At 47.2% G+C, this 25,933-nt stretch overlaps 1 protein-coding gene across 2 annotated transcripts; it reads right to left on the bottom strand.

Moving 5' to 3' along the window:
• Positions 1-180: 180 nt before the first annotated feature.
• Positions 181-18,535, bottom strand: LOC147252650 (uncharacterized). 2 transcript variants are annotated; one of them, XM_086221018.1, is made up of 4 exons: positions 18,406-18,535; positions 17,683-17,839; positions 16,456-16,580; positions 181-3,614 (listed from the first exon to the last, which is right to left on the bottom strand). In XM_086221018.1, exon 4 carries the CDS (start codon positions 2,822-2,824, stop codon positions 2,030-2,032), a length of 795 nt encoding a protein of 264 aa, XP_086077144.1. In that variant the 5' UTR covers positions 2,825-3,614; positions 16,456-16,580; positions 17,683-17,839; positions 18,406-18,535; the 3' UTR covers positions 181-2,029. The 2 variants fall into 2 exon arrangements, with proteins under 2 accessions (XP_086077144.1, XP_086077145.1); XM_086221019.1 differs by lacking the exon at positions 17,683-17,839.
• Between the last annotated feature and the right edge of the window lie 7,398 nt (positions 18,536-25,933).

The following is a 25,933-nucleotide window of genomic DNA, read 5'->3' as shown; positions in this document are numbered from 1 at the left end:
TCAGAGTTTTGGCTCACAAATTTGGCAAATATATCAGATTATCAATGAAGTTGTTCTCTTAAACACTGAGTTTTTCGGAATCTTCCCCCTCGTTGTCATAAATGCCTCTCAAAGACGGATAAACTCAGTGCTTGTGACCATCGAGAGATCATTTTAATCATTTTTTTCAATACACACAGGTGGAATCTTTGCTATTGTTTCAACACGGACATTGATTACACATCTGGCCTGATGATGAGGTATGTCTGCTGATGATGGGATCATATGATTAAAGTTGGGGAATTGCAGTTTTTGTTTTTTTCAATATTTTGGCATCAGATCAATAATTCCATATTCAGTTATTAACCTCCTCTTGGCTCTGTTTTTGGGGAAATCTCCCTGCACGGCGAGACTTTGACCAATCACAGGTCAGAGAGAGGGCGCTCTCCTACTGAGCAGCCGCGTGTACACGACGCTTGAAGCACTTCCAGCTTTGATGACAAACTCTCTCAAAACCACGTAAAAAAGGAAGAAAACTGAAAACGAGGAACAAAAGAGAGTTTGGCAACGCAAGTGATGCAGTGCCTACAGGATATTCATTGAGCACCAACGCGTTTATCAATCAGCTATGATGCTGTTAGACTTTAAATGTCATAACTCATCAACCAGCCTCACACCTGAGGAAATTACCATCTCCAACATCACCTTTGTTCAAGAAAATAATCAAACAACCACATCGACATTTACTTCACCTGCTTCCACTAAACATTTGTCAAGCGGTGTCACGTGGATATGAGAAGGTTACGTTGGTAACAGTTCCATTATCCTGCAGATGATGGATGTGAAAAAAGTAGCCTGTAGCAGTAAAGATGAATGCAGAGGAGGGCAGATCTGATGTGAGGTGTGGGAGGAGGCGAGCAGCGCAGCAGTTCCCTCAGGGCAGCGACGGGGGAGTCAAACTGGCCTCAGAGCTGAAGAGTCAAGCTGGACACACAGCAGGCAGCATCTGTACCTGCTCGTCCCGTGGAAGACGAGCCCCAGCTGCTTTTCTGAGATTCCTCCCTGCTGCCCTTCAATGAAGAGGCTGGTGCGGAGTGAGATGTGGAAGAGTGGCATCATAGGGGCTGTTGCTGCAAACCCCACCCAGAGTCGTAACCGTGCACAGAGAGTGTAGGGACATTCCTCTACCCCTGCATATCCACACATGGTGTGTGGAACCTCCGTTGGATACCACATGTATGGTGTGGAAGTAAATTCAGCTACGCCTGCATACTCACACAAAGAGTGTGTAGCCACATAGTGTGTGTGTGTGTGTGTGTGTGTGTGTGTGTGTATGTGTGTGTGCGTACCACAGTTGAGGGGCTCCCCCCCCTCCTGACAGCCTGTCACCCGTCCTCATATACACCACCAACAATATTAGCATTTGTGAGTTGTCATTTAATTATGTTTGATGATCTTCATAATTTTTTTTTTATATATCATCAAAAGGCCTGTATTTGTGACATCAGTGGGGTCTTGGGCAGAACCCCTAGCACCTCAGCAAAGGTGCTGACTCTGCTAGATTCAAACCAGCCCGGATGGTGGGAAAAGAGGGGGAGCCTCCCCAGAGTCTCCAGTGTGTCAAGGGAGCTATGAAAAGTCTAAAAGAGGATGTTTTGACAACGTTGGTTCCCAGGAACGGCTCCGGCTGGTTTGAGTCACTGCTGTCGTAGATGCACGAGGAACTCTTTGCAATCGATTCTGGATGTGTTGGTGGTGCGTTCATGTTCAGCTTCATTCTGGTATTAGAGGAGCATAATCACAGAGCAAACCAGGGCGCTCAGAGGCCATCATTAGAAACTTCAGTATTCACAGGTGAGTTTCTGGTGTGACATCACTCAAACCAATCAGAGGGTCTGGTGTCGTCCCCTCTGAAGCCCAAGTTGCTCCAGGACTTGGAGGGTTGCTGTTTTAGTGACTGACACGTTTCACCTCAGGAGGAGAGAGCGCTCCTCACCTGGAGAACCACACCTCCTCCTGCTCCAGGTGAAGGAGCGAGCACGTCTGATGTTTATTTAAGGGAGCAGCAGGACTCCATCGAAGCCATCAGAGGTGTAGCAGGTCTGTGAGGAGGGGCAGCAGGTCTGGAGGAGGTGGAGCAGGTCTTGATGAAGTGGAGCAGGTCTGGAGGAGGTGGGGAAGGTCTGGGAGGAGGTGGAGCAGGTCTGAAGGAGGTGGAGCAGGTCTTGTAGAAGTAGAGCAGGTCTGGAGGAGGTGGGGAAGGTCTGGGAGGAGGTGGAGCAGGTCTGAAGGAGGTGGAGCAGGTCTTGAAGAAGTAGAGCAGGTCTGGAGGAGGTGGGGAAGGTCTGGAGGAAGTGGAGCAGGTCTGGAGGAGGTGGGGAAGGTCTGGAGGAGGTGGAGCAGGTCTTGAAGAAGTAGAGCAGGTCTGAAGGAGTTGAAGCAGGTCTGGAGGAGGTGGAGCAGGTCTGAAGGAGGTGGAGCAGGTCTTGTAGAAGTAGAGCAGGTCTGAAGGAGGTGGAGCAGGTCTTGAAGAAGTAGAGCAGGTCTGGAGGAGGTGGGGAAGGTCTGGAGGAGGTGGAGCAGGTCTGAAGGAGGTGGAGCAGGTCTTGAAGAAGTAGAGCAGGTCTGGAGGAGGTGGGGAAGGTCTGGAGGAAGTGGAGCAGGTCTGGAGGAGGTGGGGAAGGTCTGGAGGAGGTGGAGCAGGTCTTGAAGAAGTAGAGCAGGTCTGAAGGAGTTGAAGCAGGTCTGAAGGAGTTGAAGCAGGTCTGGAGGAGGTGGAGCAGGTCTGGAGGAGGTGGAGCGGGTCTGGAGGAGGTGGAGCGGGTATGGAGGAGGTGGGGTCCATGTCTCCAGGTTCTCAGGCATCAGTGCTGCTCCTCTGCTGGTCTGGTTGGTGAGTCTCTAACATCTCGTCCCTCATGACTCCACTGATCAGAGACCAGCCTCTGGGTCTACAGAGCAAACATTTCCTGCTGCTCCTCTACATCAAGGCACCATCAAGGCACCAGACCAGCCTCAGTAACACACTGGAGCACCTGGAGCAGGTGGAGCACCTGGAGCACCTGGAGCAGGTGGATCAAGTTCTCTAGCTGGTTAAAGGCCAAGGACGCTTGTAGTGAAGGTGTCTTTAGCTTCGGCTTAAAAAAAAACTACGATTGAGGCACAGGACTGAACACCAGCTTGTGCTGTTCTTCAAACAGGGTCTAACATGGCTTACATTTCAAAAGGTGAAGTGTCCAGGTGAGGTGGACTGAATATGTCAACACACTGTTTCCTCACTGCTCCTGATCTCAGGACTCTGAGGCCAGACGAATCTCCTCTGTGAGTTTCTTCTCCTCCTCTCTGCCCCTCCCTGTCTGCCTCTCACTGCCACTCTCACTAAACCTGCTCCTCGACTTTATTTGGGTCCACGTCCACTGAGGGCGCCACCTGCATGGGCTTGCAGCAGCCGGCGCAGACGTACTTCAGGAAACAAAGGTAGGTGCTGCCAGACACAATGACAGTGATGATGATGATGATGGTGGCCCCAAAGGCCGGCGATACAGCGTCCTCTAGGACAGACTTGAGGCCCCCCGTGCTGACCTCACTGACCTCCCCGCCTGGTGGGCTCTGGTCAGGCTCATTGGTAATTTGGCCTAGAAGCAGAAAGAGGAGGTCAGAGTTCACGCTGCCGACACATTAGTCAGACCAGACAGAGGAGAATAATAATACGATCCGATAATATGACATCAAATTTGTTTTTCATCTGAATTTGATAGCACAGCAGGCTGTTGATGTGCTTGTGACTTGAATCTGCTGCATCCACGCGGTGCAGCGAGAGGAATAAGACACGATGACGTGATTGTAATTTGCATTAAATGTGAGGAGGGAAAAAGTCTCTAAGTATTAAGACCTCAAATCTCCTAAATCACCTGGAAACTCTGGCGCCAGCTGCTAGCTGCTAGAGGGGCAGCGCCTATCCAACAGTAACTTAAAACCTGCAGAGTCTGCGTGAAACAGCCTGTAGGCTAAAGCAAGCAGATTCTCAGACTGATGGCTCTTGATGACCAGCTCTCTCCCGTGGTAGCAGATTTCACCAGCTAGTGCTGCGTTTGGAGCCTCTGCACTCAATACCCAGCTACACTGCGCTGGAGGCCAACCCTTACCTGCCTGTGTGATGTCGCGACACACATTCAGTGTCTTCTTTAAACTGAAAGGCTTTATGTCACGGCTGCCGCTAAACTCTTCTGCTTTTCTTATTAAGCATCAGTCCAAACTGGCCTTTTTGACACGGAGGTGTATCTGCAGACCGAGCTGCTGTAAACTCTCGGCTCTACACAGTACAGCATCAATTAATTACAGACAGATTCCTGTATCTCTGTACAGCACACACACCATACACACTCAGCAGCCGCGATGCAGGTGTTCAGTCCTGTACGGGAGTGTATCAGTGCGTGGGGGCTCTAATCACAGAACCACACAACCGAGAGTTCCTGATCAGTCTGACTTGATGACTCCAGCACTTCAGTTTAGATGTGATCGGATACTGATGACATCAGCAAGGAAGGGAGAGTGGCCCGCGTTGAGGCAGAACAGGTGAAGCTTGAATTAGTGCCACCTGGAGCTGCTTGATGGAGCTGCTTGATGGAGCGGCTTGATGGAGCCACTTGATGGAGCCCCTTGATGGAGCCACTTGATGGAGCGGCTTGATGGAGCCACTTGATGGAGCGGCTTGATGGAGCCACTTCATGGAGCGGCTTGATGGAGCCACTTGATGGAGCCACTTCATGGAGCGGCTTGATGGAGCCACTTGATGGAGCCCCTTGATGGAGCCACTTGATGGAGCCCCTTGATGGAGTCACTTGATGGAGCAGCTTGATGGAGCCCCTTGATGGAGCCACTTGATGGAGCCCCTTGATGGAGTCACTTGATGGAGCCCCTTGATGGAGTCACTTGATGGAGCAGCTTGATGGAGCAGCTTGATGGAGCCACTTGATGGAGCCCCTTGATGGAACGGCCTGAGCCTGAACTGGGAGTTGGTGCGATTTCAAGCCTCAAGATTACACCTTAGTCTGGATGATCTCAGCTATGCTGGTAGAATGGAACTCTGGATGGAACATGGAACATCCAGGATGTGGCCTGTCGTCCGAAAGGCTGAACAAACACGGTCGGTCCATGTGTGCCATCCCTTACAGACTCTTGTGATTTTCAAACAGCAGCAAAAAACTCACACTCACATCCAAGCAGATCGACTTCCAGCTGCAGTCTGAGGTCGACGCTGCGCATCCTCATTCTGCACGCGTACAGTAGGTGACCTTTGCTGTCATGTTTCACCCATTCAAAATGAGTGCAACCCCCCCAAAGACTCCAGGCTCACATGCAACAAAAGAATTTGCTCACTTTAACTACTGTGCATCTTACAACCCTCTGCCCCCCAAGAAATGGCTGCCTGTGTAAATTCCCTGAGGCAACAGCAACTCTGGTCTTCCCTGTGGATCCTCATATGGATGCACAGTCTGGACCGGTGTTAACACGGTTGATGGTGCAGAGAAATTTCAGTAAATTTCGATGGAATTTGCCCGGATGATGTATTTCAGTTACTAGTCAAGTAAGAGGCTTCTGGAGATGCAGGGGTTGTCCTCTGGAGCAGTGATCCCTGACCCTTAACGGTACACTGTTGATGCTCTGAACTCAGGCTCCCTCCAGTCTGCAAACCCCAGAGTTGCCTAAGATCCTCCACGTCCAGCTCAGACTCACCATTTCCCCGCTTGAATTGGGCTGCAGATCATTGACCTACTCTGGAACAGGAATCTGCAAGTGTTCTCTTCCAGAAAAGAGGAGAATACTGCTGCTGCTGCTGTTGTACTACTACTACTACAACTACTACTACTACTTCTACTGCTGCTGCAGCTGTTTGTGTATATTTTAAGCATCATTTGGCAGAGACACCGCAGGTGTTTCATCATTTTCTCTCTCTCCTTGGAGGAGTTATGCACTAAATGAAGATGGAATGGAGAGATGATGAAGCGAATGTTCAGATGACTAATTTTGTGCTGTAGATTTCATCTCATGGTTGCCTTGGCTGAATCTAATTACCTGTCAGTGACTCACTGCCATGCTGCCTCACTGTGGTCTGCAATACTCTGAAGTAAATATGGAGCTGGTGGAACTGGAATGATAGTATTGTTTGAGTTCTTTCAGGAGCAGCAACATGATACATTATTTGAATGACAATGTTTCTCTTACATAGCCATGAGGAACTCCTCTGCACATCCGTTTATAGTAGACCTCCCTTCTGGCCTCCCACGCTTGCAAGAAAGTTTTGGAGGAGTTGCAGCAACAAGACTAAGTAGAGTTCAAACTTCTGTCATCACTTGTCCTTTACAGAAACTGGACAAAAGGTCTGAGCCACAGCGCTGCAGCTTCTGTTTACCAGAGCTTTCTAGAATACAGTAGCTCTACATGTCATGGTGAACCACTGTCTAGTTCAGCTGAACTGTGTTGCCTTGTTGTCTCCAGCAATTCACAAGTTCCACTCAGCCAACAAATGTTCACACGGAGCGAAATATTTAACACAAGAGTGGCATCGCTGCCTCACGTATATGAGGCTGAAACACGTGTGATTAAGTACAAACTACTGTCGCTAATCTGTGCAGCTTGAGTGTTCGCTGTCTCCTCTCAGCCAATATTCCGCTCCCTCTACGGTGGGTTTCTCCACCTCTACGATCAACTACATCCACCGCCACAACTGTGACAAAGACACTGTGTTCAACTCGTAATAATTCCTAAATGTCTGAAACATTTTAAAACTCTGCAATGGACTGGCGACCTGTCCAGGGTGAACCCTGCCTCTCGCCAAATATCAGCTGGGGTAGGCTCCACCCCCCGACCCTTAATGGATAAACGATATAGAATTCTAAAACTGCAGGCGGACATTTGACTTGCATTTTTGATGCAACAGCCAGTTCAAACTGCTCCTGTTTTCTCTGCATCATCCCCACAGTGTTTGCGCTGCAAACTGCTGGTGTGACCTGGGCCCTGCTCAGACTCAGCAGCGCAGCAATCCACGCTAGAGTTGATATCTGACTCAAGAACGCCAGGACAACAGAGTTCAGAACAACAATCTGAGAAGATGCTAAGTTTCCAGTTGTCCGACAGAAAATGTCACCAAAACCACACCCTGATCTGCATTTAGTGAAGTGGATGAAGGGAAGAAGAGCTGACAGGATATAAAAGAGCAAACTAAAGGGAAGGCTGATGAGCTGCTGCTGCTGCTTGGGTTGCAGCAGGGAAAACAGCTCAACTCGCGAGACAGTCTTTTGTAAATGAGCCTTTTTAGCCCCGTTAAAAGATAAAACCGCTCCAGTTGGTCAATCAGCTGCAGCAGCAGCTGCTTTCAGACGGTGGTTCATTTACTGCACAGCAGACGTTCTCCGTCCCCAGCAGTTTTCACACATAAATCACAATACAAAACCAACACGAGGATGATCCCCTCCCGCACACACACACACACCGTCTCTGGAGGAGACAGACAGACGACTCCTGGAGCCATGTCATCCAGTGTGGGCCAAGTTTGTTACTTTCACAACACAATAATCTGACTGGGTTTTAAGAGATTTGTTCATCACTCCCTGATGTCTCGATGTTGTCAGATGCTGGGAGAGACGAGGCAGAGCCCTAACATCTCTTGATTCTGTACTGAATACTTCAAACATGAGGAGTACTGCCGAGCTTGCAAAGATTGAGGAGGGTCATCTCTTATTTTTGCAATTTGTTCATTAGCCACAAATCCACAAATTGTTCAAATGCCTGCAGGCATGTGATCCTTGTGTCTCAGGTTTGTAGCAACAGCCAGAATAAAAGGTTGAACCAGCGAACGAGCATAACGAGCCCTTTTTAAACCTGGAAATGAATGTGGAGCATTGAGAGGTCAGGCTCAGGTTGATCAGGCAAAACAGCTCAACTCGCGAGACAGTCTTTTTAGCCCCGTTAAAAGATAAAACCGCTCCAGTTGGTCAACCAGCTGCAGCAGCAGACCGCGTTCAAAGGACAAGATTGCAGGTCAGTCAACGTGTCGAGCAGTGGAGGAGCCATTATTTCAACCACCGCTGAGGTCTGATTGCACTGTGGGAATATCCATCATTGAATTTTGGCCATTTCCGTGTAGCTGGCGTGACAATTGTTCCATCATTGATAGTGTAACTGCTCAAACCCGCACACCGTTGCCTTTCCTGCAATCAGTGAGATCTGTTCAGAGCATTCAGACTCGCAGCATGTCCCCGGCTCGTTAGGGAGGTTTGTCAGGTGCAGAAACTGCAGTGAGGCAGAAAATAACTTAAAAGTGTACTTCCTCCTTTGAGAAACCTGCTGGTTTAAATCATTCATTACACTGATACATCTTGATAGTGGAGATGAATCCCAGGAACCTCAGAGGACTGAGAACAACGGTAAGCTAACCCGGCTCTGTGGCTGGGCCGTGTGTCACTGCGGTGGTCTGTGAGCCGTCAATATTCCTGTCCTTGTTTTGAGGGGTCCAGTAACAGACTCGCTGTTGTCATGTTGTGCGTCTGATTTAGAAACACTTCAGTGGGACCTCTTCACGAAGACTGAACCCAAAGAAGATGATGGAGCCCGTAAGTCACTTCACTCCTCTCATGTAAAGGCGCTCATGGCAGTTTGACTCAGCGAGTTTCATCCATGTTCAGAGTCTCTGACTTGAACACAGGGGACTGTGGTTCAGTGTGATGGCCCCTGGGTTTGCTATGTGTTGTCTGCATTAACTCTCAGTTCCTCCCTGGGGAGATGATTGGGTGATTGGAGGTGGCGGGTCACTGGCAGTCCAAGCTTTCTTTTCCCCTGACACATCAAGCGACTTCAGTTTCCTTATTTTGCATGTAGTTAACCCTTTGTTAACCTGGCCTCATTCTAACTTAACCAGCAAAATGATTTCATGTCTGTTTATTTGGACAGTTTAAAGATTTTCATTCCATTTGTCAATTTTTATTCATCCTTGGATTCAGTTAATCCCTCTCAAATCCAGGTCATACCACCAAGACAACTTCAGGTTCAACCCAGGAGTTTCTGTTCTACAAACATGGCGGAGGTTTGGTGGAATCTACCCCGCAGTTTCAGTCTGGTCCGGGGTGAGTATCTCCTGAACCTTCACTGGCTTTTAGGAGTCTTTGACCAATAAATCCTGAACGACCCTGAAGAAGCGGGTGAGTTAGAATCATTTTTGCTTCCTGCTCTGTTTACTGTTGACATCGCCCACTGGACCACATGACTCTGTCGACCATCAGAGCTTTCACTGGAAAGGTTACATTGAATGGACTCGTTTTTATATAGCACCTTTCAACCCAACAACTCAAAGTGCGTTACAGTGTTGACTCATTCACACACACACATACACACACACACGCACACACACACACACACACACACACACACACACACACACACACACACACACACACACACACACTGACGGGATGTCTAACATAATTGGATGAAGTCAGTCCATCTGAGAATCCTGACGCTCCTCTCCAGCCCCCCTCGCAGTTTCAGCTTCTTTGTGCTGTGACACAAGTTAATTAAATCTATTTTACTGTGTTCACACACACACACACAGATTTTCAGGTAGAGTAATGATATAAAAGATTAATTATCTGCCCTCCTCTTCTATTTTGCTTTGTGGTTTGAAAGGAGAGAAAAGATGATTCATATTAAAATAAATACTTTAATGGCCAGCAGAGACTGGCGAAAGATCATAACAGACACACACACACACACACACGTCTAGTACAGTGCTGGGTCTGGTGCAGTGCTGGGTCAAGTACAGTGCTGGGTCTGGTGCAGTGCTGGTTCTGGTGCAGTGCTGGGTCAAGTACAGTGCTGGGTCTGGTGCAGTGCTGGTTCTGGTGCAGTGCTGGGTCGAGTACAGTGCTGGGTCTGGTGCAGTACTGGGTCTAGTACAGTACTGGGTCTAGTACAGTGCTGGGTCTGGTACAGTGCTGGGCCGTGCTCATGGATTGAAACGTGAAATGACCATGGGAACGTCCACACCAATGCTGCCGCTGACGAACGCCTGTTCCTTAGGGTTTAGTTGCAGACAGTCTCAGAAGTGATGCTGTGGAAGCAGCTGATTAGCATATCAAAGACAAAAGGATGAAAGGTGATCTCTGACAGTTGAGTGCGCTCAGAAAGATGCAGCAGCCTGCTAGTGACGGTTTATCTTGAAGACGTTTCACCTCTCATCCGAGAGGCTTCTTCAGTTCTAGTGAAGAGTGTGGAAACTCCAGCTTATAAACCTGTGTGGGAGTGGTCAGTGCTATTGTGGTGGAAACGACCCTCCCGAGACTCACCTGGCCTCTCCAAACGACAGTCGTTGTGCGGTGTCAGGGAGTTTCAGGGGTGGTCGTTAGGGAGTTTCACCGACCACTCAGGTGCTAATGGGCTGTGCTGGCATCAGCCGTTCCACATGGGTCTTTCAGCTGAGCTCTTTGGGGAAGTTTTGAAACTCCCACACAGGTTTATAAGCTGGAGTTTCCACACTCTTCACTAGAACTGAAGAAGCCTCTCGGATGAGAGGTGAAACGTCTTCAAGGTAAACTTACGTCCAGTTGACCAGACTTTACTTCGCTTCGATCTACGATGACCTGGATGAATGAGAACCTACACAGACATTCAGTGACGGTGAAGATTTATTTGATCTTTGTGTTTGGCCCCAACGATGGCTGGCTCATCAGCCGCCCCCCTTGGACTGTGCCAGTCTTCAGGGACGCGCCAGGCCGGCTGTGTGGGAGGGGCTCCCAGCAGGTGTTCGTCTACATCTGTTTCCATGATGTGTTTGGAGATGTCACACAGATATAAAGCCACCATCTGAGGAGCAGTTTGCTCTCGAACGGAAAATATTTTCATGTCATCCATGAGCAAATAATCTCTGATGCACAATTCACGATTTATTGTTCCTGCATTGTTGGAAACAAGCTACAAGCTGGCCGGAGGCATGATGGGCGGTGCCTTTGTTAGAAATTCATTAATTCTACTAATAAAACGTAGTAATTTCAGTCAGTCCAAGCCCACTCACCTCCTCATGGCCGTACTCAGGTTGACGTGGCCCGATTCTCATTCACTCACTGTTTGTTCCCCTTTTTGTGTACAAATACTTCATGCACAGTGCCTCTCTACCACTGCAATACACATTGTGGTGAAAGATCGAACGACTGCAGATGCAAGATGGCGGCGCACACAGAAACAGTGGCTTGGCTCTCCTCAGGGTGGTTCTGTTGTTTGTTGATCAGTGACTCGTCATCTAATGGGCTAGACTTGCTGGCGGTCGGTACATTGCCACCACGCACACATCCGCCGCCCCGGAGACCGATCAGCCGCCTGGGTCACGGGGGATTAGTGGAGCCGGCATTCAGCCTCGCCCAGGCCGGCACTACCCAGCAAGCCACCCGTTCACATTTGTGACGCATCGTTTAAGCTGCTGAACTACAGAACCCTGACTGTCCGAGTGGCTCTCTTACTTTCATCAATAAAATAGCGTGTGAAGTTGCACTCCACTTACTAAAATAGTGGATGAAGTGTGTGGTGAAACCTGGACTTGTTGGGAGTTGCCATGGTAACGTCATTCCTAAATATCATATTCAAAAAAATTGTTCAGGCCACATTTTCATACACCCAAGGGGCAGCAGGCCCAACGGCCCCCATGAGCTGTTAGTCTCAGGTACAGTTCTTAGGGACAGCATTGGTGGTCTGGTCCAGCCTGTCTGTGTCCAGATGGCCAGCGCCTGTGGTTGTTCCAACAGTTTTGGTGTCATAAAAAAATTAATTTGCCCCCCAATATTTTTTTTCTTTTTTTAGAATTCTTCCATGGGTCAGTCCAACTTGATTGGTGGGTGGGATTTGGCCCGTGGGCCGCCAGTTGAATCGCCCCGCTATACACCATGAGCCCCTCATCCAGTCACCGTGTGACGTCAGTTAGGTCTGTGAGGGTTCAGGGTTCCAGTCCTCCAGGTTGGTCAGGATGGAGGCTGGAACATGACCTGGAAATGTCTCTGAGACAAGTCTGAGGAGGAAACGTTCCTGCATGATAGAACCCGTCAACGGGAACTAAAACTCGTAGGAAAAGAGACTAAATGCCTCCAATGTAGGCTCCTTGAGCGCAGATACACCAGACCCTCCTTTCTCAGAGGAGAGGAGAGGCAATATAGCGTCCCACAATCCCCTGCAGCAGCCATTTTGAGTGACACACACCATTCAGCTCTTCACCAGGAACCCACATCAGCACGTATATTTGACCCTCCATCTCCAGATTTGTTCAACTTCTTTGATCCAACAGGATCAACAAATATACCTTATTAATTTTTTATGTCTCTCTTGTGAATTAACAAACGCCACATCCTGTTTTTAAATCAGTGATCAGAAATTAAACCAAAATCGTGTAAACATTGCCCCGCCTGCATGTATCTGCTACAATTCATGTCCTCTGATCATTCAGCTGAAGCTTTTTCAGTCCTCAGGTCTTCCTAATTACCTCCGGCAATCAAGTTTGAAGGACTTCTGAACATTAAAACCAGTCAATCAGGCTTTGAAGGTTGCAGTCCAGTCCTCATCTTGATCTCATCTGCTGAAACAACAGACCAGACAGCAACAAAACCTCTGCTAACGCTGGAATTACATCTGACCCCCATTTCATTCTGTTGCTATCATTTTTACTGATCTATTTCCAATTATGATGTTGGACTGCAAGCGCCTAGATGATTGGGGGAATTCCCACGATGCACTGCGCTCCTCTCTCACATCGTCTCCTGTGGTGTGGAGCGTTCACCTGCTTCCTGCAGGTATTTCTGCCTCTATGGCGCTGAGGTGTGGACCTGAGCTGCAAGGAATGATGGGCACATGGTTACAAGACCTGTACTCAGAATGGGGGGGGCACTTGAACCAGAAGTCTAAGAAGTTTGTTGTTAGTCTCTCTCTCTCTCTCTCTCAGATTCTCTTTCTTTCTCTCACTCTATTGTGAAATAAAAGAAAAAGCTCATGTTTTATGTTGGAAAGGATTTTCACAAATATCTCCACTAGAAGGAAGACCAGTGTCTTATATACTTTGATGTATTTCCAGGGACCAATGAGGGAAAACAATATTGATGAGTTTATTGTTAACTGGTTTTTGGGCTCTTGGGGGAAGTGAAGGCCGCTGCTGTGCTGCTTCCTGCTGCACACGAGGCTGCAGCATGGACACGTGAGAGCTCCAAGTCCAGATCTGAGGGGGCAGACTGTCAGACGCTCTGGACGAGAGATGACGAAATGTTTGGAATCCGAGGAGTCTGCAGGAGAGCTCAGCACCGACCTGCTCACACTGTGATTCTATGATTGTGCGCAATTTAGTTTCTGAGAAACATCAGAAACACCATTCAGTAAGAAATGCCGCAGCTCATGGAATGCTTCATTATTCCAATGTGGAGTTCTGGTAGAGAAGCCATTACTGAACCAGGTTCCCCACCTCACCGCTGATGGCAACAGCACTGAACAAGCATGGTGAGATGAGACCAGGCAGTGGGCTGCTGCTGAGATACGAGACCGAGCAGCGGAGCGCCGCGCTTGCCTTCCCATCGCAAGACACCAGATGACGGTGCAGTCTGTGCATGTACCAGCATCCACTGAGTTCCAGGCGTTTATTAAAAGCCTGATCCACGCCGTCCACGCTGACTGAAGCTCACGCCATCTGTCTCCAGTGGACCAGTGCAGCTTTATACTGCATGCAGTCACTCAAGGAATTATGAGCCCCAGGCGGCAGAACAATGTTGTGGGTTGCTTTTTTTTCCGTTACACATTAAAAAGGATGCATCAAATCATCACAATTCACCAGCCACGATGCACACAGAGCAGCTGATCATGTCTGTGAAACTGCTGGCGATGTAAACAAGGAGAACACTCAGTATTACTCTTTAAATCTTCGCAGGAAACTCCTGACAACACATGGCGAGACAGAGCCAGTGTGGTGGGTGAAAAGGTCTGCTCCACTGATGTGACGGCTCGCTGGCGTGTCCAGAATTTAAGTGCTAGAAAGGCAGGAACGTATGGGGTTCATGAGATCCTTCTGCTGGGTTCTGTCAGCTTGCAGGAACTTCACTTGCTATTTTCCACCTTAATAACGAACACCAAACTCTCCAGCTTCCATCAGCCCTCCACCCGTCTGGCTCAGCTCAGCGAGGCCATCGTGTTGTCTCCGTCCGGACAGAAAGAACTACCTGTCAACAGTAACACTCGGCTGATGTCTCTGCTTGAAAAGCAAATTATTGAAGCACACCGCTTCCTGACTGCCATCTCCGTGAGACTCCTGAAACTAATTGTTTGTTTGCTGCTAGGATGATGTAATTGGTGAGTTCATGCAGAGATGCACTCACAGCAGCAGCAGCCCCAGCAGACTAAAGACCTGCCCCCCTCCCGTGTTTCTAGTGAAGCGGGCTGCAGCAGAATGATGGCGTGCTGGGAGGTGTGACTGGCCCAGAGCTGCATCAGGGCAGGAAACGATGAAGACACGTTTGAGGAGGGTTTCTGAGGCCATGAGGATCGCCGGTGTTTTCACTCTCCAACTTCAAGGATAAATGCGCCGCGTTGTTTTGGCGCTGTTTTCGGATGCTGGTTGAGAAAGCCAATGACCTTGGTGGTAACGTGGTCAACCACGAACATTTTCTCCAACATCATGCTGACATCGTATTGCCGGGTGAACATCAGTCCATCACTAATTTCAGCGCTAACTGATCACACAGCCGTCACAATAAAAACAGACAAACAACAATGACAGATTTGAACCAATACCACGATATGGAATTTGGCACTGGTACCCAACAGAGGCTGTAATTTCAGTGATTTCATAGCAATTAGAGAATCACATGACCTCAATACAAGGGAAGGACACCCGTGTACAGAAGTGGAGGAAGCAGAGGCTGGACTGAAGGACTAACATTTGTGGCCACTGAGTGCAGAAAGCTGTTCGGCAGGATATTTGGACACAGTGCCGTTACTGACAGGGAGAAGATACTCGGCAGCTCCCGTGGTGAGTGGTGGCTTCCCCTCTCTGTCAGAATAGAGCTCCTATGAACCCAAACTGTGAGTCCTGGTTCCTAACCCTATCCGGACCACGCTAAACCTGTTGTACTACAGGCTCTAAACAAATAAATCCGACATCCATAGGAGGGTTTGTTGCAGTAAACAACTCACTGCCCTGTTCTGACAGACCTCAGTGCAACAAGAATGTGCTAAACATGCGTGGCCCGATTCATACTTGGGCACGCTTTTAACCACAGTTAACAGGATCATAATTCTAGAGGAGACACACCATTAAATTATGGCGACAGACTCCACTGCCGGCATATTCCTCCAAGCCCACTGTGGATCATTCTGACTACGCTGGTAAGGTTAATTGCAGGCACATTGCTGTGAGTCTTTTTCCAGTGTGCAACAGTCGAAGTGAAGCTCTGTTCAGTTCTGTCGGAGGGCATCAGTCTGGCCTGAATGCCTTCAGATCAACAGATCATATTTTAGATGAGCTTCAGTTTTCATTCAACTGATTTACTGAACTAGACAAGGCTCTTTCATCCCTGAAGAGTTGAAAGTCTGTCCTTGCTTGCAGTTCTAATAATTACTAACAATCAAACATGGTCTCACATCCATACCTGGGCTTTTGAATTAAGTTTGTACCCTCAGATAATCTGCTCATGGTGAACATGACCATGACTCTGACCATCAAGATCAGATGAGATGACCCTCGAGTCGAGTGACCATTTCTCCAAAATTTGCTTTTCTAAGAGAATGTGCGTTTGGTTCGTGAGACTGTTGGCATGACAACAAGACAGACATCCTGGCAACAATCGTACGGCCACTGCTCTCCGCTGTTGAGACATGAAGACATTCTAAAGACGTGCGGGTTTTGGGAGTGAAAAGCAGGACAACTAACTGCGACCTCAGTCGGTCTTCTTGATGTAAAGGCGTGTTGCGACTATAATCCATCCATCTCTTCATGCCAGCACACTCACAGCCTCGCCAAGTGTCACATGACTGGGTTGAGTGCTATTGACCCTGATTACACTGTGGCGTTTGAGTGAGGATGCAGTGGGCACAGATATGAAGCCATTTATGCAACAGCATCAGAATATTAACCTTCCAGTTGAAATGACGTTCATCGGTCACAGCGGCCAGGGTGTGGGTGGGAATCACGTATGTGGTTCTGCTGTAGCGCGAGGGGAAGCCAGAGTGTCTCACTGGAAACATGTCTACTTTCAATAATATCGTAGGAGGCACTGCAGGCACTGCGACTGATGCTAAAGGATATTTTGCTTTACTTCCACTGCTCAACAGAGTAAAAGACTTTTTGAAATTGAAACCAAATTCAATTCACTTAATTACTTTGCTGTCGCATCCATCCTGTGCGTTAATTAATGAAGGTGAGGAGAAGGAAGCAGAAATGATACCAGAGAACGAAATCATACTCACAGCACACAGTTTGGAGTGTTGCATAGAGGTAAAGGAGCGAAGCCACCGGGGTGAGGCGTTCTGGCAACATGCTACCCCTGGTCCGGCCCACTAAGTGCACAAGGAACAGGAACCGCACAAAATACCTGTAAGAAAAATGCGTCTTGGCTGATAAAAGCTGTAATCTCTCTGATAATATGTCCAGAGAGGAGGCACCGGATGGTTTTTGGCTTAATGGAGGTGAGATTATGCATAACCTGCCCGGCTGATTTCTATGGAATGAGATTAAAGGATGGAGCCAGTGAGTTTATGCCAGGAGGGAACATAGCAAATGTCACCCATTGGGTTATGGACCCTGGTTTTGGAACCAAGAGTTCAGCACTTTGGTTGTTGCCATCTTGGCATTTTGCAAACTGACCATATTTGGTCAAGACACAACTGGAGAGGAAAGAGAAGTTGGGGCGGAGCCAAGCAACTGGCTGACACCCACTAACATCTGGCTACAACATGAAATAGAAACAGGTTTCATCAGCATTCAGTCCTGGGTCCAATGACCCTGCAGGGGAACCTGGTGTGTACCAGTTCTGGGTCCGATCAGCACTGACGGAACACAAATCCTGGGTGGAGGCAGTGATTTACCCCCACCCATATAAGATAAGCTCCATTATCAACAGTATGCAAGGAGGCAATGGGAGCTTGTCGTCTCCACCAGTCACGTCCAAGACTTCTCGTTGTCTCAGTCTTATATTCAACCCTTCTCCACCTAAGTAGCACGAGCAAAAGCTAGAAAACCGTATCCATAGAAACGTCATCGCCGTCCTCATGCTGCTCTCTGTTATACAGAGGTGTTTTTGCAGAGACAAATCTCTGGGGCTTTTTTCCAAGTTCAGGGGGTTGAATGAGACTCATTTTGGGAAAAACACACAAGAAACTACTTGGCCACTTGTAATGGGACTGTGGTCAAACCTGAGCTTACCTGAGGTTTTAGAAGATCACCTGCATGTGAGGGAGGTCAGCAGAGCAGGAGGGGGAGGCAGGTTGCTGCGGTAGCGGCTCACCAACCACAGACACCCTGATTTACCACCTATTTGATTCCAAATTAGACTATAATTCACAAAGTGATCATCGCGCTGTAGTGAAGACCTGAGGTGAGGCCATCAGGAAATTCACCCATTTACCAACCAGGCAGGGCGCCCCCAGCTGGCCATGAGCAAGAATGCAGGTTTGAGACGCTTGAGTTTGTTTTACCTTTTCACTCCAACATGATGATGATGATGATGATGATGATGAAGATGACAATAATGATGATGACATTGATGATGATGTCTCTCCATCTTTAGCTTCGGTTGAGAGCTTCTGGTTCTTCAGACTCAATAGGCTGTAGACTTCAGATGGAGAAATAATTCTGTGTGTGTGTGTGTGTGTGTGTGTGTGTGTGTGTGTGTGTGTGAGAGAGAGAGAGAGAGAGAGAGAGAGAGAGAGAGAGTCAAGGCAAAAAAAATTGTTTGCTTCTTTGTGCAGCACTTCTTTTAAAGGTCATTTTGACATTACAAAACAAATACTACACGGTGAGAAATAGCGTATATTCCCGACAGCATCTGTTCATGTACGACTTTTTCTTTTTAAAGTTGATAATCAGCTATTTGCCAAATCCACTTCCAATTCACCAAGAACCCTGCTGCCATGCCACGTAACGTCTGTCACAGAAATAACGACGAACCCCACATGAACCACTCAGACACTGTACCTCGGAAGAGAAGGTCTCATGTAAGAAGAACGAGATCACATGACAGATGCACGTAAATATCAGCACAGCAGGCTACAGAGGAGTGCGCGCGCGCACACACACACACACACACACACACACACACACACACGACGGCGTCGGAGGTGACGCGGCTCAGAGCGCTAACTCGGTATTACTGTTCAATCATCACACGATGGAGCATCAGGCAGAGGAGAATCACCCACCCCACTTCCGGCGTCTTCACTCCTGGACCGCGATGCCCCTGTAGGGAGACCGAGGCAACTTTAAAGTGTGGATGAAAAATTGGGATGAGAGCGGATCTCAGACTGAAGCGCTGCTAGCGAGCGAGGGTGCTGAGGAGACTGCTGTATGCGTGCGTGTGCGTGTGTGCCATTGTCCCCCCCCCCCCCCCCCCCCCACCGAGTGTGGTAAACACACTCTGCCATGCTTTTAATTTCATGCACCAGATCTTTTTTATGACTGTCATTCTTGTGCGTGTCAGCTCACACCTGCGCCTGAACTTCTATCGCTGGTTCTGATCCCTCTTGTCTGTCTTTGTTCTGTCCTGACCAGGTCAGACTTTCATTTCCTCTCAGAGATGAACAAAGCTGGCATTATCTTATCTTGTCTTATTCTACTCCCCAGACTTATTAGACACCCCAGACCCCACCGAACTTCACAACGTATAAAAGTAATAATAATAATAATGAAGTGTATTTACTGGATGAGCTGACGGTGTCAAGGATGTGACATACAAGAAGGGCCAAGGCCTTCAGGCTCAGGCCCTAAGAACAGGGACAACAAAGAGAACCTGAAGCAAAGACACAAACCAGCAAGTCGTCTCCTGTCAAATGAGAGATGAAAAAACACCATCTGAAGGGACTGGAAACACATGCTTCTCAGTTCACCAGGAAACATGGTGGCGGTGCAAACTACCACGCCTTCCTATAGGAAGTGACCTATAGGTCACGTGAAGTCATCATTGCCCACGTGAGGATCCTTCGGTTCCCCTTCACCTCTGGCAGGAACCCCACAACACCTGCTTCAATCTGACCTCCAACCCGCAAACTGCATCCGTACTGCTGCAGACCGAGCTGTCCGGTGTCTCAGGGTGATGAAGAACCCACTTTTATGAGGTCAACTACTGCATGATTCTCTTCATGTACTTTCAGTTACTGCATTATTCTGTTCATGTACTTTCAATTACTGCATTATTCTGTTCATGTGCTTTCAGTTACTGCATTATTCTGTTCATCTGCTGTCAATTACTGTATTATTCTGTTCATGTACTTTCAGTTACTGCATTATTCTGTTCATCTACTGTCAGTTACTGCATTATTCTGTTCATCTGCTGTCAGTTACTGCATTATTCTGTTCATCTGCTGTCAGTTACTGCATTATTCTGTTCATCTGCTGTCAGTTACTGCATTATTCTGTTCATCTGCTGTCAATTACTGTATTATTCTGTTCATGTACTTTCAGTTACTGCATTATTCTGTTCATCTACTGTCAGTTACTGCATTATTCTGTTCATCTGCTGTCAGTTACTGCATTATTCTGTTCATCTGCTGTCAGTTACTGCATTATTCTGTTCATCTGCTGTCAATTACTGTATTATTCTGTTCATGTACTTTCAGTTACTGCATTATTCTGTTCATGTACTTTCAATTACTGCATTATTCTGTTCATCTGCTGTCAGTTACTGCATTATTCTGTTAATATGCTGTCAATTACTGTATTATTCTGTTCATGTACTTTCAGTTACTGCATTATTCTGTTCATGTACTTTCAATTACTGCATTATTCTGTTCATCTGCTTTCAATTACTGCATTATTCTGTTCATCTGCTGTCAGTTACTGCATTATTCTGTTCATCTGCTTTCAATTACTGCATTATTCTGTTCATCTACTTTCAATTACTGCATTATTCTGTTCATCTGCTTTCAATTACTGCATTATTCTGTTCATCTGCTTTCAATTACTGCATTATTCTGTTCATCTACTTTCAATTACTGCATTATTCTGTTCATCTGCTTTCAATTACTGCATTATTCTGTTCATCTGCTTTCAATTACTGCATTATTCTGTTCATCTACTTTCAATTACTGCATTATTCTGTTCATCTGCTTTCAATTACTGCATTATTCTGTTCATCTGCTGTTAGTTACTGCATTATTCTGTTCATCTACTTTCAATTACTGCATTATTCTGTTCATCTGCTGTCAGTTACTGCATTATTCTGTTCATCTGCTGTCAGTTACTGCATTATTCTGTTCATGTACTTTCAGTTACTGCATTATTCTGTTCATGTACTTTCAGTTACTGCATTATTCTGTTCATGTACTTTCAGTTACTGCATTATTCTGTTCATCTGCTGTCAGTTACTGCATTATTCTGTTCATCTGCTGTCAGTTACTGCATTATTCTGTTCATCTACTTTCAATTACTGCATTATTCTGTTCATCTACTTTCAATTACTGCATTATTCTGTTCATCTGCTGTCAGTTACTGCATTATTCTGTTCATCTGCTGTCAGTTACTGCATTATTCTGTTCATCTCCTGTCAGTTACTGCATTATTCTGTTCATCTACTGTCAGTTACTGCATTATTCTGTTCATCTGCTGTCAGTTACTGCATTATTCTGTTCATGTACTTTCAATTACTGCATTATTCTGTTCATCTGCTGTCAGTTACTGCATTATTCTGTTCATCTGCTGTCAGTTACTGCATTATTCTGTTCATCTGCTGTCAGTTACTGCATTATTCTGTTCATCTACTTTCAATTACTGCATTATTCTGTTCATCTGCTGTCAGTTACTGCATTATTCTGTTCATCTACTTTCAATTACTGCATTATTCTGTTCATCTGCTGTCAGTTACTGCATTATTCTGTTCATCTACTTTCAATTACTGCATTATTCTGTTCATCTGCTGTCAGTTACTGCATTATTCTGTTCATCTGCTGTCAGTTACTGCATTATTCTGTTCATCTGCTGTCAGTTACTGCATTATTCTGTTCATCTGCTGTCAGTTACTGCATTATTCTCTTCATCTACTTTCAATTACTGCATTATTCTGTTCATCTACTTTCAATTACTGCATTATTCTCTTCATCTGCTGTCAGTTACTGCATTATTCTGTTCATCTGCTGTCAGTTACTGCATTATTCTCTTCATCTGCTGTCAGTTACTGCATTATTCTGTTCATCTGCTGTCACATCTGGCATGGTTGTATAAGTCAATCATGATCACACTGGTTAAGGAAGAGCTGATCAAATGGGTCAACATGCAGGTTTATTTTGGTTCTCCTCTTCCTGCCCCCCCCCCCGCCTCCTCAGCTGGTGACGGAAGGAGAGATGAGAATGAAGTGCTATAAATGAACGAGAGACCACTGCTTACTCAAACACAGGCGCTGAGATGTGACTCGTGAAACAGAGATTCTGCCACGTTCCGTGATCGGATCAGAAGGTTGTTCTCCGACGAGCCTTACATGTTCGTTCATGTTCATTCACAGAAAATCGTCCCACCAAAGAAAGTCATGCGGCTCTCAAACTGCTAAAATTCACATCATTTCTTAATTCTGCCAGCAAACTTAAAAAGCAGCTCAACACCTTTACAGCACATTGTTCAATAATACATTCACGAACCAATCAGCGCTTGAGAATTCAAAATAAGGTTTGGACAACAGTGGAAGCCGATATTAGACAAAGAGGGACAGGGGTGAGAACGGGAGGGCAGGGGAGAGGAGGGGAAGGAGGGGAAGGAGGTCAACACTGCAGTGTCTGAGTGTCTTCACTTTGGACTCCTGAGCTCTGGTCTTTTCTCTGTCTCGGTGGTTCCTCGTCAGCTCTTGTTTGCATGACCCCTTTGTTGTCAGTTCCTGTTTTTATTTTGATTTCACTTCCCATTTATGGCTGAAACTCCACTCATCTGAGTTTTGAAATGATCCTCATTGAGCAGCTGTCTGTTGCCAGCACTGTTCCACTCCTGATGGACACAAATGATCACAACATTTCAATTTAACATCTCAAACATCGGGCGGGCGTCTGGGGGGGTTGGTTTTAGATCGGTTGTGCTCTCATTAGTCTGGAAAATCCTTCCGTGGAAATTTTCAATCAGCCTCAGTCCTGTTAGATATGGTGTCCCACAGGGTTCTGTTCTTGGACCCTTATCATGTTCCACCCACGTTACCACTTGGTCGCTTTATCAAAAATCATAGTATCAGTTTCCAAAACCATGCTGACAATGCAAAAACACTAATCACTTACTCAACTTCCACATGCACATTGCATCAATAAAAATATGAAATAAATAATTTTTTTTTTTAAAAAGTCTTGATTTGCTATGCCTCACCATGATACTGTGAGCATTGATGTCAGCACGTCAGCAACACTGACCCACGTCTGGGGTCAACGCCACTGGAGTCCTGATGGCTATTCAGGGTCTGAACATAGCCTGCAGCCCTGGAGGTCGCTCGCACTTCTGGAGACGGTCTCCTCCCAGTCAATCAGATTGACATTGGTGCACAGGAGACATTCCCCAGTCATGGTGCGTGTAATGTAAGATAATATCCATGTCAGCTGAAGGCGCGCTAAGGTCTCATAGCCTGGGCGGCTGTTCGCTGGTTATTTGAACAACTATTTCTTCCCTGCCGTGATGCCAAGGCAGGGTTCTGATAACTCATTCGCAAAATGAAAAACTCAGTGTTTGCAAAGTAATTGGCAATGTTGCAAGAAAAGTGGAATAAAGTTCAGTAGAGACACTCTTAGGGCTTCATTTCCTCCCAAACTGAAGAATTAAAGATCTGGTGGATCTTAGAACACATAGCCTGCTGGGTAGCAAAGGTGGGGGTAAGGATCCAGTTGGTTCTGGATGCCGGCACGTCTGGTTATGCTGACTTTTGGTGCCATTTAACATCAATCAGTTCCTTATATCTGCATCCGAGATTGTGTATGATGAGTTCAGCCTGATTACAGTTCACACACTGGAGTATAACAGTGCAACAACAGTGTCCAAATGTGTGTGTGCGTGAGACGGGGCCCCAGTGAGGTGAAGAACGTGGGGGCCTGTCATGTCCCCGTCACTGCCCCCACCCCCTAACAACGCAACGACTACACTGGTGAGGTACTCCTGGTTCTCAGGTCAACATCTCTCCGGGTGAGTAACGCTCACACACTCGCACACACAGAGCAAAGGCTGCCTGTGACACCTTGACGGTTAATTTATCGCACACCTATAGATGTCTATTACTACTAATAATTGGACAGTTTATCTGAAAGAGTGATGGAGTAGACAATCAGACACAAAATACACAGTCGCACAACAAACGAACCACAGAGCAACAGCGCCACTTGGAGGAGGAGAAGTCTGCTGAAGTTTTCAAGCTCTTTCTTAAATGTATCGCTAGTCTGTGGCGCCCTCAGGTGGTCAGGGGGAGTACTCCACACACAAGGGCCCGCCCAGCCACCATGTCTTTATCATTAATCGTTAATGATTCTTTATTCACCAACAGTGTGCACAAGGGTGCTACACAACTCCACCCTCTCCAGCCAGCCTGACAGACAAACGTCTGCCACCAGCGGGGCAGAACCCTGTAGCGTTCACTGACCTGCGGCAGTGACAGAAGTCATCCACTGATTTTACCAAAGCTCCGTACCACAGCCCACTCAGGTGTATTTCAGTCCAGACGCGTGTCACCAGGAAATGTTCAGTCAGAACCCAGAATCCACTGAAAACCAGAGACGGCTGTAGCAAAAGTATCTGAAAAGGTTCAGCTCCATGCAGCCGAGTCGGTTGGGCCTCCTGGGACCTGAAGGCCTGAAGGCAGGCCAAAGTAACGAGGGCTTGGTGGAGCAGGGTTTCTGTTTTAGCTTGGTTTTCTCTGTCGATGTCCAGTTGTCTGTTCATTTTAGTTTGAACCGACACTTTTGTACGTTGTTGTTCATCCCACCTTGTTTTTGCCAGAGCCAGGATGAGCGCAGCCGCTACACTCGTCACAGCTATGACGGGGCTGAGCAACAGTGTGTCATTATCCCAGCTCTGGATTTTTTTTCCAGGAGGGAAGATTCTGATTGGGTGTCTGAGTCCCACAACATTCTCTGATGGGCAGTCGCCTGGTGAGTCACACACAGAATCCCTGTTTATTTCTTGAAACCAAGCCAACAAAATAACACACGCTTCCTTGTTGAGCCGACCTCACTTGCGGTCTACGTTGACATGAGCCATTCTACCGCCTTACAAGTGACGTGAAATGTCTGTCTTTTGAAGGACAGCAAATGTAACAGCGTTGATGACGTTTTTCCTTTCCTGCAGCCAGGTATGTGCTGGCCAATCACAGCAGGCTGGACCAGATACCTTTAAACCTGAAGTGGTTTGGTGTGACTGGTCACAGGAAGCATGTGAGACTTAAGGTGAAGGTGTGTCACCCACCAGGGGCGTGAGGAGTTCATAACTCTGCATCACTTTGTGTGTGTGTGTGTGTGTGTGTGTGTGTGAGACAGAGAGATCTGGACAGCACCGCACCTCCCCCTCACCATCTCTCATTTCTTCTGACTAAGTTAAACTGGAAAAATTTAAAGGGACGGGACAGGTACTGGAGAGATGAGCCGGATCAGTCCAATAAGAGCTGGTCCCAATCTGGAGGCCCGGAGCGCTCCAGCTTGTTTTGGCTCAAATTAAACCAGAGTTGTTAGCATGTTGGTATGAGTTGTACTGGCCCACGTCCCTGTTGAGGACCAGGTCAACTTTGGTGTCACACTAAAACTTGACAAATGAGCTGCGAATTCAACTGAATGGCCTGTAAGCCCGGCCATGTTCTCCTTGATTATGTGTTTAATGATGAATAATGAATATTTCTGTGATTAAAATGCTGTTTTTCATTCTTTCACTTTGTCACCGACGCAACGACATTCCTGGAGCTTCATTGTGTAATCGTGACAGGAGTGTGCCGTCACTGCAGGATCATTTACACACCTGACCGTTGTTGAGGCCCGGCAGCATTCTTGCCATCCAGCTTCCTAATCACTAAGGCACGCGACTCGTTCACTATCGTTTCGTACTAAAAAAACACCACCCGCTCCAACAAGATGAGGAGAGACAGAAGACAGAGTTCTCTCTGCAGGCTGCATCGGTGAACGCTGGGAGGACAACGTTCCGTACCAGCGTCCCACGAGTAAAGAGTTCTCCAACCACACCTGATGTGAAGGTCATCGCTTCGTTATCTGAGATGGTCGCTCAGTCCAGACCGCCGTCTCAACTGCAAACCAGCAGCAGCTCTCAGCAGCAGGGTGCCAAACCAGGAGCGGTTGAGTCTGCACTGGAACAGGTTCAGGTTAAAGGAGAGACTGGCAGGGACGTAGGCGTCACCAGGGTCAAACAGGAAGGGGGACGTCTCACTCCTAAGAAAGGTCACTGGACAATGTTTGAGAAAGTGAGGATACGCCTCACTGAGAAACTCCGCCCATACTTCCGTCCTATGGTCAAAAATGGAGGTAAAAACCCCACCCCTCTGATCTTCAATCCTGTCAGTCAAACTGCTTGACCTGCTTTACGATCAGTGATCAATAATTGATTCCAACAATACTTACAGCTATTGAAGTGACCTTTCTATTCAGAACCACTGTGTAAATATATAGCAGAACAAGTATTTATACTGCAGTACTGGTTAGCAGACGTGGCTCCAAGGAACAGAGGATGGAGACTCCTCCCGTTTGACCCGCTACACGTGTTTGAGTTCCTAACATGCTGAAGCTG

The sequence above is a fragment of the Aulostomus chinensis genome, chromosome 12 (assembly GCF_037954235.1).
Source record: "Aulostomus chinensis isolate RoL2024-O1b breed Wild chromosome 12, RoL_Achi_v1.0, whole genome shotgun sequence".
Lineage (NCBI taxonomy): Eukaryota > Metazoa > Chordata > Actinopteri > Syngnathiformes > Aulostomidae > Aulostomus > Aulostomus chinensis.
The sequence above is the reverse complement of the archived record's forward strand: the minus strand, read 5'-3'. Positions and strand labels throughout refer to the sequence as shown.

What these genes read in the sequence shown, in the direction of transcription:
- LOC147252650 (XM_086221018.1), bottom strand. Translation starts at nt 2,824, where the DNA reads ATGGACCCCACCTCCTCCATACCCGCTCCACCTCCTCCAGACCCGCTC.